General features: G+C 45.8%; 1 protein-coding gene across 11 annotated transcripts in view; it reads left to right on the top strand.

Moving 5' to 3' along the window:
• The window catches only part of TSNARE1 (t-SNARE domain containing 1), a 791,067-nt gene that overhangs the window by 298,236 nt on the left and 474,148 nt on the right, over positions 1 to 18,683 (top strand). For all 11 annotated transcript variants that reach the window (XM_090040739.1, XM_090040746.1, XM_090040740.1 and 8 more), the window contains one exon: positions 1,107 to 1,176. In XM_090040739.1, the coding sequence (XP_089896865.1) occupies positions 1,107 to 1,176 (70 nt within the window). The remainder of the gene's footprint in view (positions 1 to 1,106; positions 1,177 to 18,683) is intronic.

Raw genomic sequence — 18,683 nt, 5'->3', positions numbered from 1 at the left:
TTCTAACCATTTAGTTGGCCTAATAAAAGATATCATGTCTATCCAAAGACCCTTGCCTGCCTATGTCCTTAGACCAACACAGCTACAGCCAATAACTCCCCCACCCCCATTTATTATATGCCTGTTTGCCTGTCAAATGGAGATCACATAATTCATGATTTCCAGATTCTCCGGAATTCACAGAATAATAGAAAACAAGGGTTGGAAGAGACCTCAGGAGGTCACATCTAGTCCACCCCCTGCTCCAAGCAGGACCAGCCCCAGCTACATCATCCCAGCCAAGGCTTTGTCTACCTGGGTCTTAAAAACGTCTAAGGGTAGAAAATCCACAGCCACTCTGGGTAACCTGTTTTTGTGATTTACCCCCTTCTAGGAAGAAAATTCTTCCTAATATCCAACCTCAACTTCCCTTGCTTCAACTTGAGCCCATTGCTCCTTGTTGTGTCACCTGCCCCCACTGAGACCAGTCTGGCTCCATCCTCTTTGGACCCACCCTATTAAATCCCTTCTCAGTCTTCTCCAGAGAAAATAAGCCCAGTTCCCTCAGGAGCTGTTTTTGCTTCATCCCTTCTATGTCTCACTTCTTTCCCTTCATTTATATCTCTCTGCCACCCTACTCCCTTTTCTCCTTCCTGTACCATGTATGTTTCCCTTCTTTCATCCCATCTATTAGACTTTGATCATTAATTTAAGTTCACCTGCCTTCTGCACCTTCTCAAAATCTCTTTCGGAAACTTCTCACAAAAGATGTCTATGAGCATTCACGGGCTTGAGACTTCAATTTCTAACGACTCTGAGACTGAGACTTCCTAAAGTGTAACTTGGAAGCTGGAAATGCCCATTTACAGTTACGGCAGTGCACAAATAGCAAACGCTTGTAACAGTCCTTGTGTGCCATGTGCTCGTATTGCACTTGATCAACTTCCCCTGGTGAAGAAGTGCCTTCTCTGGCCTTTCTCATCTCATTTTTCTGTGCATTCATTTGCCCATATGTTAGTTGCCCCATGCAGCAGTGTGAAGGAAAATCCATTTAAAGCACATAATCCTTTTTCTTTTTTTGGAACGAAGTGCTATTTCTTTGTCTTTTCTTTTTCTCCTGTTGACAGTGACTTCCTTGGAAAGAAGCCTTAGATCCCTGGGGACCTCAAACGATACACAAGAGCTGCGAGATGGACTGTGAGTCTGTACTGTATTGCTACAGATTTTTCTTTTACCTTTTACTTATCTATCCCTGCACCCTCGGTAACTTTTCACCACCCTTTCTCTATTGTGTTTCTTCATGCTTATGATTCATGATGGTTGGAAATGCATTTATCTTATAAAGCTTCCCTTGCATTAGTTTTTGGGTTGGGGGGGAAGGTAAATAGATAATGGAAAATGATCACTCGTCCCAGACATGCTATTTTGTTTAATATGAATGAGATGGCTGGAGTTGGAAGCTGATAGAGGTTTCCCTTGCCAAAGGCAACCAAACAAGTTGGAGGAAGGAGGGAAGGAATAGCGGGATGGCATGTTTATAGGGAGAAAACTGGCCTGGGACACTACACCTCACAATTACACACATCAAAAGAATTGTAAGTTACGTCTTGCTTTTGGTGGATAAAAATTGCTAGCCCTTCTCTCACACATCCCTACACAGACACTGTTACTTTTCATCATATGGGCACTAATCAGAAAATTAAAATGACCTTTCTGTATGTAGTGCATTAGGATGTTAAAACTTCATCATTTTTAGCAGTCAGGCTAACAAATTCACCCTCCCGCCCCCAGCCCTGAACTCAATATTGCTGTCATGAGGGGGCCTTGTGAAGCTGAGGACAAGACTCTGGTTCTGCTCCCTTTCACGATTTTATCTCATTGACATGGAAAGCCCAAATGCCCCAAAGGTCCTTTTTTTCTACTACTTTATTTCTTCAAGATCCAGTAATACAGCCAGTACCTTCTAGAGAAGGAAGAAGCGGCAGAAGTAGTTTCTGAAACCCTCAAGAGCTCACTGATTTATTCCTTGCCCCTGCCGTGCTGCTATTTTCTGTGAATGTTTCACCCGTATAAAACATATGGGTGTGCAGCTGAACTTTTCAGCCAAAGTAGGTACAATGAGCTCCTGTGTACTTCCTAGAGGTAATTTGTACACTTGGCTGTACCTAGGCAGGTATGCTTGGCTCTTGGGTATATTGAACTGTTCAGTCCAGCAGATGCCATTCTGGCTTTGTTTTTACCTAGTGTGTTTGGAAGAGTGACGGTGATTAACCTCCTCTCTTCTAAAACAGATGTTGCTCTAATTTAAGTCATGTACACACATCCAGTGACTCCTGGGAAAGTCATTTCTCTCCCAGGAGAAACTATGAGTGTTCACGTGTTCAGGATTTTTCTCCCAAACCAAAAATGCCCTCTCATGGAGGAAAAAAAAACAAAACCCCAAACCCCAGGGACGGTCAGTGTTAAATCACTCTAAGGAGAGTTAATCTTGGGAGAACGAATGTCTGTGTGCATTCTCTCCTGAGAGAAGCCACAGCACAGTCCTCATGAATCCCAGGGTGCCTTGCCAGTCCTCTCCCCCTATCCTGCCCAGGTGATATTGTGTTACCCAAAGGGCTGTTTTTGTTCCAGCAAACACTTCCCCTTCCCAATCCACACATTGTGATACAAGAAGATGCATGCTGACCCTGGACAGCCAATCAGGGTTGCCTTGTGCACTGCTGCCACCTATCTTGAGGCAGACTGAGGGAGCCTTTGCTCCCATAAGCACTGTAAGCTGTCTGTTCGCCAGGGGCTCAGCATTTAAAGGTCTGGTCAGGTGTCTGTTGGGTAATTTTTTTTTCTGCCAGGAAAACAAACCTAGGAGTATTCTCCCAAATCATTTGAATGTGTGTATGCAGCCCTAGACACACCCAGTACAGCCAGCCCCAAGACACCCGAAGACCAGAAGATTGACCCCAACATCTTGTGATGAAAAATACATCAAATCTCATTTTTAGTCTGTCTTTTAACTTTAATGCTCCTCTCTACTTCTGCATGTGTGCAGTGGTTTCAGGTTGAAAAGTCAGCTTTTGATGTACACAGCACTGCACGCCTCTTCCTGGCACCTCAGGCAGACTCCACATCCTCCCTTCTCACCCCCGTGACAGGAGAGCTGCCATCAATGTCCTGTCACTGTTTTGATTTTCCCTTCCTAGTGCCCTGTCTTCCTCCAGTGCTCCCATGGGTCCTGTAATAGAGCAGGAAAATGAATAATTAACATCCAGAAAACAAACAACATTGTCCATACAAATTGATTTTTTCCCCCAATTATTTTCTAATAAAGATTTATGCGAGCGACAAGGGTGCTTGTCTAAGAGTTTTTCTGCAAGATTAAATGTTTTGCTGGCTGCTGGACACCCCTATTCCGGGGATAACTTTCTGTACCTACAGCCGTAATGGCATTTGGAGAACTTTAAATTCTTTTTTAAGAAACAATTCTCATTTGTTCAAAGCATTACAATCCTTCTCCTTGCCTTGTGTAATTCTGGTATACTCTATGAATATGTGCTTTACCCAGCAGTGACAATCAGGATTTCATTTTTAATTTTGGAAATAGGGTAACTTTGAACTCCCCACGCTACAGCCTCCTGTGACTCTGGAAGGGTGTCCTGCTGCTTCGGAGCAGGGGAGGACTCCTGGTTTGTAGGAAGCAAGGTGTGCAGCCCCTAACTCAGCAGAAGCCTTCTCCTCCCCACCCTGCTCCTTTTTTTTTGTGCTCACTGTTGTCTCAGATTTGCTAAGAGGGCGCGGCACAATGCTGAGGGCAGGCCTAGGTTCACAGGGACTTATAAAGAGCTGTGCCCATAATGCCTGTAGACCAGGAGTGCTGGTCAGGTCTGGCCCATGGAGTCATGGCATCCAACCCATGAGGATCTCCACAGCTGAGAAAAAAGGGCAGTGGAAGCTCTGTGGGTTGGATCCAGGCCTGCCTGGGCCATTGCTGCACAACAGGATCAGGGCCTGGCCTGCCCCCCTCTTGTCCGGATCAGGCTGGGCTGCTCAACTTCCCCACCCCACATATCCAGATTAAGGCTGAAAAGCTCCACTTCCTCGTGTATTCCAGTCGGGGCCTGGTTGCTTCCCACCCCCGAACCCCTTTGCCCCGCAGCTTTTCGAGGTCAGGGCTGGGCTGCCCACCTTCCACCCTACACTCTCTCCCCTCCCAGCAGATGGATCAGGGTTGGACCCTGCACCACCCTGTGGCCTGATCCAGCCCGGGCCACTCTGGCTCCACATTATGGATCGAACCCACCGGCTGGATGCTTCGTGCAGATGGACCTGGCTGGCAGGGTAAAAAGGTCGGGCACCGCTGCTGAAGGCACTCGGTTTCTGCGATTCCTAAGAGCTGGCAAGATTGCACAACCTATGCGTGCAGCAACGTCTTGTTGGTTAACTGCTCAGAAAAGATCTCTGAGGCTGGGTGCTGTCTCCCCCACGTTTCCCCTTAAGTGCCCTCTAACCCAGAAGGGGCGGAGACAGCAATGAATGAACATGTGGCTGGTTTATTGCTTTTGCTGTTACGGCGAATACAGTAGTCTTTGAGTAGAGTTTTATTTGGACAATAAAATTGCCACATGGCCTGGTTTTATATTTGCTTTGTGAGGGAATAGGGGGACGTGAGGGGGTGTGGAAGGGAGGACGTCACGAGAGGTCGGTTCCACAGTGCTTCCAGCTGTTGAAAGGCCATGCAGAATAAAGTGCTCAAGCCAGCACAGGAACAGTGTAAGAAACAGCTTGTTTTGTTGGCTTCTCGCACTCCTGTTCATACACCTGCATGCAGACGTTTTGTCTTGTGCACATGCTGCATGCAAGGTCTCGTCTGTGTAAGGAACTTGGTCTCAGTGAAGATGGACTGTGACTGTAAAGCAGATTAGCTCTTCCTGAACAATTCCCTGCATGCACACCTGTTATGCTGAAGTAAGAACACCTTATTCTGAATTGGCTTTATCCACATCTACAGACACTGTCTTTTCTTGCTTACCACATACCCCCAAATAAGATCTGCACCTTGTTTTTGAACAGGCAGGATGGAGGAAAAAAGTATTTCCCAGAATTATGGCCATGAAAAACCGGAACAAAGCCTAATCATCACTCCACTCACTCTCACTTTGCTGCTGAAGCAAAGGATATAAGTTTAACCGTTTTACAGCTGGATTGTCAGCAGCTGTTGGTTGCTCACCCAAAAGCTGAAACTGCAGTTGCTGCTGAAGGCTGGCCTCCATGCATGAATCAGAGCAAAAATCAGCCTGCAGGGCTGTAAAATAAGAAGAGAGAGACCAGGAGTAAGTAACGGATAGCAAAATTGGTGAACAAAGGATAGTTCGACTTGTTCAAACTTAAGGCCGTCAAAAGAGCCGAGAGATTTGTTAACACTAACAGAATGAAGAATGATTTGCAGGAATTGGGTAGATTGTAATGGACCATTAAGTCATTGGCTCTATCAATACTGCCTGAATAGAAGTGCCATTCCTGCTACCAAGCTGTTGGTTTTATACTCTGGGTGAAGTAGGAGTCAAATTGGTGTATGGTGAACCTTTGGATCTGCCTTGCTAGATTCTTTCCCTCCCCACGTGAAGCTGCTGGAGGGACTGGAAGGAAGAGAAGCAGCGACCTCCTTGCAGTGTCTTCATGCTTCTGTTCTAGGCAACCCCCTCCCCAACTTTCCCCCTTAAGTCATGTGCCCCAGTTCTGGAAAACTAATTTTTTGGGAAAAGATGTGTGGTATGCAAGTAAATATGGTAGTTATTTCTGAAAGGGGGGTATGTTGATTTGGAATATGGAGAGTTCTTCCAGAGCAAGAGACTGCTAATTATTTTTGAACAGCAAATGAGAACTATCGATTTCAACATATCCCTCCCCTACTTTGTCTAGTGCAGCCCATAGTGCAGAAAAGAAGACAGTTGAAAAAGATTTGGTTATGATGTGCTGTTTATTATTATTATGTGCTATTTATTATAATACATTTATTGGAAATGACTGGGGATTTAGAGATTTTCAGGAAGAGGAGTGTATCTGCTTACTTCTGCCTGAGAGAGCCCAGAGAGTTAATTTTCCCCTTAAAATTGGAGCTCGGTTTGCGAGCGTGCTACTCCTTATCCAAAAAGCAGTGTGTGGCACCGTAAGACTGCCTAGCTAGTGGTGTGTCTGTCCAGGGGTGAACATCCGTACATCCCGGAGCAAACATCTTTGCTCATCGCTCTTCAGCGGTGGGGTTTTCTTTCAGAACATGCTTGGCATCCTGCACCCCTCCTTCAAGGGAGCAGAGGGCCACCTCTTCTGGAGGATGATCGAGCTGAACGTCACTTTGCACAACTGCTGATTAGGTTATAGCACCGGTGTCAAACATAAAGTCCGTGAGCTGGATGTGGCCGGTGTAACTGTGCTTTGACCTGTGCTTGTGCGTTTCATATGTAAAAGAAGTGCTAAGGTTGCAATGCCAAATATTTAAATGTTAGGAAATGCTTCTTTGGGCTGCTATGCGGGCTACTTTAATTCAGCCTCCTTATGCATATGCGGTATGACACCATCGTTAATTATAGACTCTCTTGCCGTTTTTCTCCTGTTTCATGCAATGCACAAGGACGGACCAGCTCTGGGGATGAATCCTGGGTGTGGAGTAGAGGATGGTGTCTGTAGGACCCATAATTCATTTCTTATAGAGGTTGGAAGGTGTGGAGGGTATTACAAGAAGAGATATGAGTGTCTCATGCTTTCGGGAGTTGAATGTTGCCTGGGGAAATTAGATTTTCTCCCTGCTTTTGCCAAAAAAAAAAGTTCTTTTGTGAAGATGGGCAAGTCAATTAAACTGAAATGTTCAGCAGTTGTTCCTCATTCTCTGGGTGCCTGACATGAGGTACTTACAGTTTCTTTTTAGTCTTAATCTCTATAGCCCAGTCTTTCACCTGTCTGCCTGTTCTCCTGGGGGGCATAGTGGAGGGACTTACTAATATTAAAAAGCCCCACAAACATACTATGATAAGAGCAGCATAGAAAACCTGGTGAGGAAATGGTATGTAGTAAATAATTCTTTACAACTATTCACTGAAAAAGTTTAAAAAGGAAAATTCAATAGCTTACACTTTAAGTTAGCACCTTCCACCCTTCGCTCTGAATTGGGCGAGCATCTCGGGGGCAGGGGGGACTGTACATACGGGCATAAAGTGTTTGAATTTAAGGCTGCATGGGCACCCTTAATTCTAGCATTTTCCCAGCTGTTGAGTGCTTCATTTTTCAGTCTTAATGTTCTTTTAACATAGGCGTTTTAGATGTAATTTTCTGCGGCAGTATAATGCTTGCATTAAGAGTTGTGTAATGTGCACGATTCAGGTGCTCTGCTAAAAAGAAACTCCAAAGTTTTCTTTTCTTCTCTAGTTTTTTGAGAAGAATTAATTCGGTCCAGCCTGTGAGCAGGTCTGTCATGGGGAAGGGGAAAGGCCTGGCTTGTGAGACTCAGCTGTGCTGCCTGCCTGCTGTGCACATCCCAAAGGAGAGCAGGTGCTCATCACCAAGCAGCCCTTCCTGGCCTGCCACAAGCCTGGGGTTTGGAGAGGAAAGGAATCTTACAGATAATAAGCCATTTCATCATTTGGGATTACCTTCATGCTGCCTCAAAAGGCAGGTTCACGTGCCATGAAGTATCACCAGCATTTTACAGGGAGAAGGGTATCCATACCTAGGGGGCTTTCTCTGGGCAAAAGGAGCTGGTTGGTGCCCATTGCTCCTTGTCCTGTCATCTGCCCCCACCGAGCACAGCCCAGCTCCATCCTCTTTGCAGCCCCCCTGCAGGGAGGTGAAGGCTGCTGTTGAATCCCCCTCGGTCTTCTCTTCTGCAGCCTCAATCAGCCCAGGTCCCTCAGCCTCTTCTCACCAGTCATGTGCCCCAGCCCCACAACCATTTTTGATGCCCTCCGCTGGACTGTCTCCAACCTGTGCACATCCTTTCTGTTGTGGGGGGCCACAGCTGGACACAGACTCCAGATGTGGCCTCCCCAGTGCCGAACAGAGGGGAAGGATCACTGCCTTTGATCTGCCGGCAACGCTCCTACAGATGCAGCCCAGCATGCCGGTCGCCTTCTTGGCACCAAGGGCACACTGTTGGCTCCTTTTCAGCTTCTTGTCCCCTGTCACCCCATGTCCTTTTTTGCAGAGCTGCTCCCCAGCCAATCAGTCCCAGCATGCCCCAGTGCATGGGATTGCTCCCTCCTAAGTGCAGGACTTTGCACTTGTCCTTGTTGGACCTCGTGCAATTTCTTTTGGCCCAATCCTCCAATTTGTTGAGGTCTCTCTGTATCCTAGCCCTACCTCCAGTGTATCTACTACTCCCCACAGCTTGCTGTCATGCACTGCATCCCATCTCCCAGGTTGCTAATGAAGATATTGAACAAGACCAGGACCGAGCCCTGGCTCACTCCACTTGATACCGGCTGGCAACTTGACATCGAGCTATTGATCACTCCCTACTGAGACCAACGATCCAGCCAGCTTTCTGTCCACCTTACAGTCCATTCATCCAACCAACCCGTACTTCCTTAACTTGCCTGCAGGAGCGCAGTGGGAGACCGTATCAAAAGCCTTGCTAAAGTCAAGGTATATCGTGCCCACTGCTCTCCACACATCCAAAGAGCCAGTCATCTCTTCACAGAAGGCAATCAGGTTCATTTTCTTGAATCAACTAATTGCAAGAGTAGGCTGCCCCTCATCAGTTAAGTGCGTCTACTCACTGATTCCACACCCTTCATAGTCTGATTCAAAGCTAAGATACAGGCTGAACATTGCACTGGTTATACAAATTGATGGTTGCCTCTTGCCCATATAAAGGAGAGGATACAGTTTTCTTATTATTAGTACTGCAGCATTCAGTACTGTGGATCACCACATGCTTTTATACCTCTGTATTCCTTCAAATAGAAGGCACTTAAAAATGGAAAAAAAATTCTTTTGAAAATGGCCTGCATCTTTAAGTCAAGGGTGAAATAGGAACCAGTAGTTTTATTCCAAAGACACATCTTTATTTGGTGGTTCTCCTTAAATTGAGAGTCAGGAAGTTGGAATGCATTTTCGTTTCAAAGATATATTTCATCCCTGGAAGTTTTCCAGAGCAGGTTTCCTCACTGGGATGTTTTAGCCAGGGATGACCTTGCCATGAGTAGAGGGCTGGGTTGGAGGACCTCTAGAAGTCCCTTCCAGCCCTGCTTTCCTATGATCCCATGTTCCAAGGAATAGGATACCTTGAATCATTTTCCAGCCACAGGCAGGTATCCATGCTAATTGGGACCAATATCCATTGATAGAATCCAATTCTTTCATTAAACAGATGCACCCACACACACATGTTTTTCAGGCTCTTATTTCATTTTTTTTTCATGCCCTACAACAGTTCTCCTTTTTTAGCTACCATTGCTCTCCCTGGTACTAAGCACCAAGCAAGGTGGTAGCACATCCTACACTTGGATAATTGAACTATTCACATAATTGACTTTCTCTGCAGTTTCTTTCCCCTTATATACGTTTCTTGCTTTATCTTTATATTACCCTTGATAACTTGGAAGCACTGGCTTAAAAAAAAATCCTCCATTAAGGTATTTATATTTCTTAAGAAATTCAGATTTATTTAAAAAAAATGAAAAGCAGAAAGATATTTTAAAGTAATATTTTTCTGAAAGAAGATTTTTTTTTTAAAGTAAATCAGAAGCTTTTAAGTGTCAGCAAGTTTAATTGAGGGGAGGATTGTAATAATATTTTATGTGGTTTTGTTGTTCTGCTTCTGTAAGCTTAAAAAAAAAAAGATTTCCATAAATATTTTGAAATGCCATTTATATTTCGTTAATATGTTAAGCCCTTCAAAGTAATACCTTCCCTGTTAAACTCACAGTAGCAGGATTAACTTTATCTATCCTTTATTTATCGCTTCTGGCATCAGTTTCTGACGTGAACCACCTTGTAGGTTTGGCAGTAAAACCGGGTTACCAGCTATCAGCATTTACATATTACTGGATAATACACCTGCTCCGTTCATAATTATATCTTATATTTATGTGACATCTCTCATCCTTTAGCACCTCAAAGCACCGACTATGTGACAAACTACAGAGCTGTCTGCTAGATTAATTTATCACATACCTTTGACCACTTCATCTATCCTCTAGTTGCTAATCTGTCTTTCCAGGGCTTCTCCTGACATTCCTGACCCGGAGTCGTTTTGTACAGCTGTAGTGTGTGTGTGCACGCATTTGCTTGTGCTCGTGTGTTGGACAGCCCACATACTTGAAGCTAGGAGATACATAATTTCATTTTTTTCCATTTCAGTGCAAATGACCCTAGCTAGGGACCTGAGATGACAGGATTCAATCACAAAACATATGGGCAATCCTGGACCCTGTGGGGGTTTGCATATAGCACTTGGTTTGCACTGGAATTGGGTTCGTTCACAAGCTGATCAGAAATAGCAGCCATGTGAAAAGCATGGAAAGCATTGCTATGGATTAACGCATCAGGGCTTCAGAGGCTATGAGAGGGTGGAGCGGTGCTTGGAGGAGCTGGGTTTGCAAGGGTCAGTCAGTGGTCTGAGGAGGTTGGTGCTCCCATCCACTGAGGAGCTGCAGAGATGAGGGTAGGGGACCTGATGTACATGTCCGGGTCTTGTCTTTGAAGGTTGCTCCATGCTGTTGCCTCCACTCTTCAGTGCGTTGTAGAAGCCCTATCATCAGAGCGACCTGATTTCATAGACATCAGGGCTGGAAGGGACCTCGGGAGATCAAGTCCAGCCCCCTGCCCAAAGGGCAGGAAGTCAGCTGGGGTCATAGGATCCCAGCAAGATAAGCATCCAATTTACTCTTGAAGGTGTTCAATGTAGGTGGCTGAACCACCTCCGCTGGCAGACTGCTCCAGACCTTGGGGGCTCGGACAGTAAAGAAATTCTTCCTTATGTCCAGCCTGAAGCGGTCTTGCAGGAGTTTGTGACCGTTCGACTTCGTCATCCCTTGGGGCGCTCTGGTGAACAGACGTTCCCCCAGATCCTGATGGTCACCCCTGAGAAACTTATAGGTGGCCATCAGATCACCCCTGAGCCTGCGCTTTTCCAGGCTAAAGAGTCCCATGGCTCTCAGCCTGTCATCGTAAGATCTGTTTTACTGACCTCTGATCATGTGTGTGGCTCTCCTCTGGACTCTCTCAAGCTTCTCCACGTCCTTTTTGAATTGTGGAGCCCAAACCTGGACGCAGTACTGCAGCTGCGGCCTCACCAAGGCCGAGTACAAGGGGAGAATGACGTCCCGGGATTTGCTCGAGAAGCATCTATGGATGCACGCCAGCGTTGTGGTCGCTTTACTAGCTGCAGCATCGCATTGCAGGCTCATGTTCATCTTGTGGTCAATGATGACCCCCAAGTCTCTTTCTTCTGTAGTGCTATCCAACGTTGCACTGCCGAGCCTATAAGGAAGCTGTAGGTTTTTCCTCCCAAGGTGGAGAACCTTGCATTTTTCGGTGTTAAACACCATGAGGTTCTCATCTGCCCATTTGCTGAGCTTGTCCAGGTCAGCCTAGATCACCTGCCTATCTTCTGGCGTGGATGCTTTGCCCCAAAGTTTGGTGTCATCGGCGAACTTGGCCAGTCCACTCCTGACTCCAATGTCCACATCATTAATGAAGATGTTAAACAATACGGGTCCAAGGACAGCGCCTTGAGGGACCCCACTGGTCACAGGGCACCACAATGAGTGACTGCCATCAATTACAACCCTCTGGGTCCGACCACGGAGCCAGTTACCCAGCCAGCGGATCGTGGTGGAGCCAAGGCCACAACTGGGCAGTTTGGCCAAGAGGTGATCATGGGATACTAGATCAAAAGCTTTTTTGAAGTCAAATTATATGACATCAATCTCTTCTCCCTTGTCCAGGTGATAGGTCACCTAGTCGTAGAAGGAAATGAGATTGGTCAAACAAGACCTACCCGCAACAAACCCGTGCTGGCTATCCCTTAGGATGTTAGCCTGGGCCAGTCCCTCAAGGATGGCCTCCTTAATAAACTTTTCTAGGATCTTCCCCAGGATAGAAGTCAGGCTAATGGGCCTGTAGTTAGCCGGATGCACTCTCCTCCCTTTCTTGAAGATCAGCACCACATTGGCCTTCTTCCAGTCTTCGGGCACTACACCAGAGCGCCAGGAGTTTTCAAAGACCCGTGCCAGGGGCTGGGATATGACGCTCGCCAGCTCCTTGAGTGCCCTGGGGTGCAGGTTGTCAGGGCCGGCTGACTTGAAGGTATCCAGCTTCTCAAGGTGTTCCTTCACGAGGTCAGCATTGATGGAGGGTAGGGGATCCCCATCTCCCGGATCTCCCTGTCCCATAGCAGGCATGGGCATCCCGTGTGACTGATGAAAGACTGACGCAAAGTACCTATTTAATAGGTTGGCTTTTTCCTGGGCGTCAGTTGTCAGTTGCCCCATCTGGTTTAGCAGGGGTCCAACATTGCCCTTGCTGATATTTTTGTGCTTGAGCTTATCACATGTCTCATATTGGTTTGGCATCTGGTAGTGGGCCACAGCCATAGCCCCATGAGCTGATGTTACAGTATAGAAAGATGGGTCCTTGCTCAGCCTTCGTTCAACTTCCGACTCCCTTCCTAACCCATCCCATCCCACTATCCCCATATAGTATTTCTGATTCCCTTTCCTCCCACTCACAATGCCTGCAACAAACTGGTCCCCCCATGTTGCCTCTTTACTTGGGAGCATCCCTTGTCCCCTGGTGCACAGGGTAGCAGTGTCATAAGGAGATGAGCAGAACCATGGTGCCAGGGGAAGGAACCGGGATGAAGAAACAGAAAGGAGTCATTTGTGTTCCTCCTCTCAGGTCACCCCACCCTTAAAGCCATTCCCATTTATTAATTTCTAGCTCCAGATGAGACGTTTAATCCCTCCCCCAGCTGTAATTCTAGTATGTTAGACATTAGGGTCCAGACTCTGTTCTACCGATTTGATACCTAAATGATTCCTCTTTCATTCTGCTTGAGTCCCTGAAAATCCCAGAGCATCTGCTTCTAACCCATACCAACATTTTAGTCTTAATTAAGTCACAAGAAAGCAGCAAGGAAGATGAGGACTCACCCACCCTTTGCACTAATGGTTTTAGGAACTCAAACTGGATATAATTAGGATCATACTCTGGGTGATTTAAGTACCCAGCTGGGGGAATTTAATAGACCTTGGCCCCAGGACTGTTATATTGGACCCCTTCTGGGAATGAGGCATGGCACTGATCAGGAATCTAATCAAAGCAATTGCTTTTCTTCTGCCACTCCAGTGTATCCAAGCACCTTCAAAGGAAAATTGATTGCAACACTGAAGTTCCTGGTGGATTTCCAGGAGCCTCTGGTATTTCTGCCTTTCCAAGACAAGCCCAGATTGGAGGCAGGGTGCGCTTGTTTGTCTTAAAGTGTCAGTTGGTTCTTTTTATTGAAGCCATTTATTGTGTAGAAGGAGATGTTTGTTGTGTCTGTCCCTCATGGCAGAAAAGCCCTTCAGGAAGGAAGGTTTTGCAGCAATCCCTTCCCCTGGCCAGACTCTATGCTCAGTAGGTGTCCTCTGGAAGTTTGTTCCACAGCAAGATGTCCTCACCTAAAGGTGCCCAACCCCCGGCTACAGTGTACCTTTTATTACGGATTTTGATTTACATCATCCCAGAGCACAGTTACCTTAACTATTCAAAGATCCAAGTTCAGTTTGTTTTGTAGCTGGGGCTTCATTTATTCATAGCTTTGAATATTGGGAACAATTCTTAAAACTGGCAGCTCCAGCTGACTGGGGGTGAGTGGAGGGGCTTAGTCAGGGCATATCCGGGGGGTGGGGGAGAGAGGTGCACTTGCACCCTGTAACAAGTGGGCAATCCGGGGCCGATCTAAGCATAGGCCCACCCACTTGCTTCCAGACAAACCACCTGCCTACCTCCCCTGCCACACCTTGATGTATAATAATTACTTGCCCTGATGGCAAAAGCTTTACACGCAGCTCTGACCTTTCCTTATCATGTGCCATGCCTCAAAGATGTTCCTCCAGTGTCTCACACTGGGACCTAAGCTCCAGAGTCTCACACGGGACTCTCACTCGCCACTGGAGCTTGTGGTCCCAGTGCCTTCACACTGGGGTCTTTCTTTACTTGAACTCTGGGCTCCAAGCCCCCACACTGGGCTCCAAGCCCCCACACTGGGCTCCAGGCTTCTCTCTGGGCCTCCAAGCCCCAGCCCTGGGCTCCAAGCCCCATCTCTAGGATTAGGGCTCCAAGCTTCATCTCCTGGGCTCCCCCTGCCTGATCTTAATACCCATCAGGTAGGTGGGGGCTGGGGTCATAAGGTGCCCCATACTTGCCTTTCACTGGGGAGGCAACTGGCCTGGTGTTTCCAGGGACTACCCCACCATGGGCAGCCCCACCAGACCATCCTTCCCCAGCAAGGTGTAGTTTTTTGTCATACCCAGGACAGGGACCTCTTTTCATCCCTATAGTCCCCCCAGACCTCCAAGGTGTTGAGCAGCAGCTCAGCCAGTGGTGTCTCTCCAGATGCTGGCAGCAGACTGCTGGTTTTGCTGTTCAGGGCCTGACTTTTATAGGGTACAGCTCGATCCTGTTTCCAATCAGGTTATTAGGTGTGATTGGGAAGCATAGCCAGCTGCGGACTGCTACGTTTCTGCCTACACACCTAGGAGTACACCCGCCCCCCACCACACACACACACACACACACACACACACTTTTATTCCTATACCATCCAAACTTTAAAACCAACAGCTTGGCAGTGGCAGCAGCAGATCTATTCAGGCAGTTTTGAGGGACTCCATTGTCTTTGTGGCTCATTATAATCTACCTAATCCCTTATAAACTCTTTATTTCACAGGTGTTAATTACCCTTTCTTCTTTTTAATGGCCTTGATGTTCTACTAGTCATGCTATCCTGTGTTCTGCAGTTCTGCTGTCTTTTAGCTGCTCCTGGTAATAAAGCTCCTATTTCACAGCTCATCAGGTGGTTTTTAACTCATTCCAATGAGGTTATTTTTGTTTTTACTTCTTAAACTGAATGATTTAACCCTGGGCCCTTGCATATTAGTAACACTTCTAGTTTATTTTTAAGGGGAGAACAATGTGTTTTTTTAAATATGTGATAATGTACATCACCATCTGCACGCCGCGTATCTCTATTGTAGTTCCACCCGTGGCTCTAGTATGGGTCTGATGTACTCATGGTAGCTTTCGGGCATTTTAACATTGCAAATTATAGTGCAATGTAGAGATACTCAAACTAGCTTGGGTACTGGGAGAAGCAGTGTAGATCAGTAAGCATGGAGTTTTGCATGGATTAAATATATCCCATTTCTCAGCAGGGACAATTAATCCATGTAATTAATCCAATACCCAAGCTAGGTCATTTAGAGCAGTCACAGGTATCTTTACACTCCTTTGCATTGTACAGCACAGTTATATGTGAAGCTTTGAAGGATGTGGGTTAGGTGCACTTCATTATCTGGAGTCCTGGCAGTATCTGCACGGTCAGCTTCAGAGGCTGAATTACGGCAACCTAGCCTGGAGGTGACACATGCATGGGTTGCCATGCTCAGATCCTTCCCTGCGAAGATGGAGCTTTCTAGTAAGCAGGAGGTGGAAGAAAATATGTTTTTGAAATTGTGTGTGTGTGTGTGTGAATGTGCATGTGCACAAGTATTCAATGACAGAGGAGTTATCGTCACATGGATCTGTGTTTCATAGCAATTAGAAAACCAATTGGTGATCAGGAGAATTTGATTCTCTTTCCCCTTCTGTCCTTCACTTGTGGTCTGGCATTAGGTTAAATTCTTTCCGACATGGATTCCTAACCTTAAACGGGTAGATCCACAGGTTAATACCCAAACACTAAATAGGGCTGCTTGTCTGAAGTTTAAAAACGTTAGCCTGGACTGCTCACAGCTTTAGCTATGCCAAGTGCAAATTTGGGATGGTAGTTGACTATGCTTAAAGAAGTGCTTTGAGATTTTTGTGAAACGCACAGTATAAACTAATATATTTATGTATATTATAAAGCTGTTTAGTCGAGTTGGTTAGAGCACAGGGCTAATAACACTAAGGTCTCAGGCTCGATTCCCGGTTGAACTAGATGATGTCTTGAGGTCCCATGAAACCTGACTTCTTTATGATACTATGTCTTCACATTGTTCAGTTTTGAATGACCTTTCTGACTGCATCTTCTCCAGAGTAGAAGATGGCCTTCTCTTTCCACAAACAGAAATCTGATTTTTTTTTTTTGTTGGTTTCTGAAATACAATTATGATATACTATCATAGCAAGCCCCAGCACTTTAGAAGGCTTAAGAGTTCAGTGGTGCTTTGAAAAACAGCTCTACAATCCTTAAACATTTCTTCTCTCCTATACAGCGAGAGATAGCAAACTGTCTTTCAAGTTCCTTGTTTGAATTTAGATTTTCCACAGGCATAAATCTGCAGCCTGAGATTGTAATTGCAGCGACTTGCCTCTGGACTTTTTGGCATACATTTTGTAAACTTCCTTAGGACAAAAACTCCTTAGAAGAAACATCTTGACTCCTTTCAAGTTTTAGTACCCATGGTTACTCATTAAACAATGCAGTTCATGGGCAGAATGGAAGGGACCTGTGGGAAGAAGCCTGCTTAATATTTCATGTGTGCATACACAGTGTATGCTGCTGTCAGGGCCAGTCATTTCTTTGGCAATCTTGCCCGCCAGGGGCCTGACATGTTAATTCAAACATGCTAATGCTTCATGAAATGTACTGTGGCTCTGTGCGAGATTGCATTCATTTCCTGAGATCTGCATTGGTCTTAAGCCAGGAGCTTGTGCCCCTCTTAACTAGTTGTTTCTTCTGATCATTTGGTCGGTCGGTTCCATAGTGTTGTCCACCAACAGGTTGTAAAACCATTACTATTTTCTGGAAGGTATGCTGGGAGAATGAGTTTGGGCTGTTGGGGTTTTTTTTGCAGTAAAAGACATGAAAATCCACCTCTCAGGATAGTGAGATGATCCGTTGTGCAGCTCTTTGGTGAACGGTTTGTTCTAGCATGCTCATATTGCTACGTTTATTACAGGTTAGGCCTATGAACAGACAGATGAGTCGGTAAGCGTGCCATTCAGATGTGCCCATTTTAAAGCTGTGCATGATGACAGTTGTAAGGCTTAAGGAGGAAGACAACGTGTTTGGGAGAAAAGGCACAGTGTATACGTAGTAGCGATGGGAACATTTTGAACGTGTAAATACATTGGTGCTCCTTAGGCTGTGGGGTCTCTTAAGAGGACTGATTTCAAGCCCGTGATCTGAGCCACTTTAAAGCTACACTAGAGAAATCATTGAAGAGGACATTGTAGGGAATGAGGTCAGTGGAAGAGACATGAGTAATGTTGGATAAGGAGACAGGGAGAGCAAAAGTAAGGTGGCCTCATGAAACCAAGGCATGCACCAGTCTGCTTGCCAGCTGCTTGCCGATGTCTCAACTTTGGGGAATTTAGCAAATGTTTTAAGCAATTGCCTCCACAGCAGGCAGCTATCAGCCCTCAGGACCTGATGTTGGGTTAACCATGCTATGTGCAGACAAACATGCATGTGTTATCTTGAGAAATCTAGCTTGCAAAGGATTTTATGTGCTTCATGGGATGATTTTTTGTGCTACCTTCTGTCTTCTTCATATTTCCCTTATGTTTTGCAACAGTTACTCATCACAGAAGCTTTTTGTATACGCAGGGCTTGCTTCTTCACACCCGTCACCTCTGCCTACTCACTCATGCGGGATACCGAATTAAGTGGCGTCGTGTTCAGTTCCTAGATTATGGAGTGTGATGTCAGCAGAGGACTATGATTTCCTCTCTGCATTCAAAGACCCTAAAAGAAGAAAACGCCAGTTGAACAACACCCATGCTTTACGGTTAATTTATCTACAGAGTCCTTTTTCTTTTCGTCTGAGCACCGCTTAGCTATCTTTTATGGAACGAATGGGCCCAGAGGCTTAAGATAACAGGGGCCTGTTGCCTTATAGCTAAACAGTTAAATAAGATTTGGGGTTTCATGTACAGAGACCTCAGCCTGCTTAGTCCCATGGCAACAATCACCATTAGAAATCGTTTCACCTTTATTAACAGGAGAAAAAAAAGAAAGAAAGCAGATCAGATCAAGCATTTGAAATGTAAAATATTCAGCTTTCATTTCAGCAATACTTCACACTCCCTTTTTCTGTAGGAACAGAGAGTTTTTTGTGAGATGTCCACTCCCCCCCGTTTCCCATCTGACAGTCTTCTAGATAGTATTAGCAATGGTATTAACTATTGTTTTTTTGGTGTGGTGGGGGGGAGAGTTAGCTGGAGCTGTTGCTAAAAATGTATCCTGCTCCTATGAAGATATAGCAGGACGAGTACAGGGAAATAGGGAAAGGAAATATCACCAAGGAAAGAAAGGCAATTTTTATTTCTGGTGCTGGTGTTTGGAGACAAGCAGGCAAAAAACTCATATTCAGCACTGTTGGGCCCGTTGAACTTGCACCAGTGTCAAGCTGTTTAAGACATTGCTTTTAGCTGCAATTTTGGTAATAGGTTCAAAACGGTGTTGGAAAGGGTCATCTTCTCCTGTCTTCTGCAGAGTTACAGGATTCACGGTTCCTAAACCT

Source organism: Crocodylus siamensis, chromosome 3, assembly GCF_052110815.1.
Source record: "Crocodylus siamensis isolate JL-2025a chromosome 3, ASM5211081v1, whole genome shotgun sequence".
In the NCBI taxonomy this organism is placed as follows: domain Eukaryota; kingdom Metazoa; phylum Chordata; order Crocodylia; family Crocodylidae; genus Crocodylus; species Crocodylus siamensis.
Note: the sequence above shows the minus strand (reverse complement) of the source record. Positions and strands in the feature narration are given on the sequence as shown.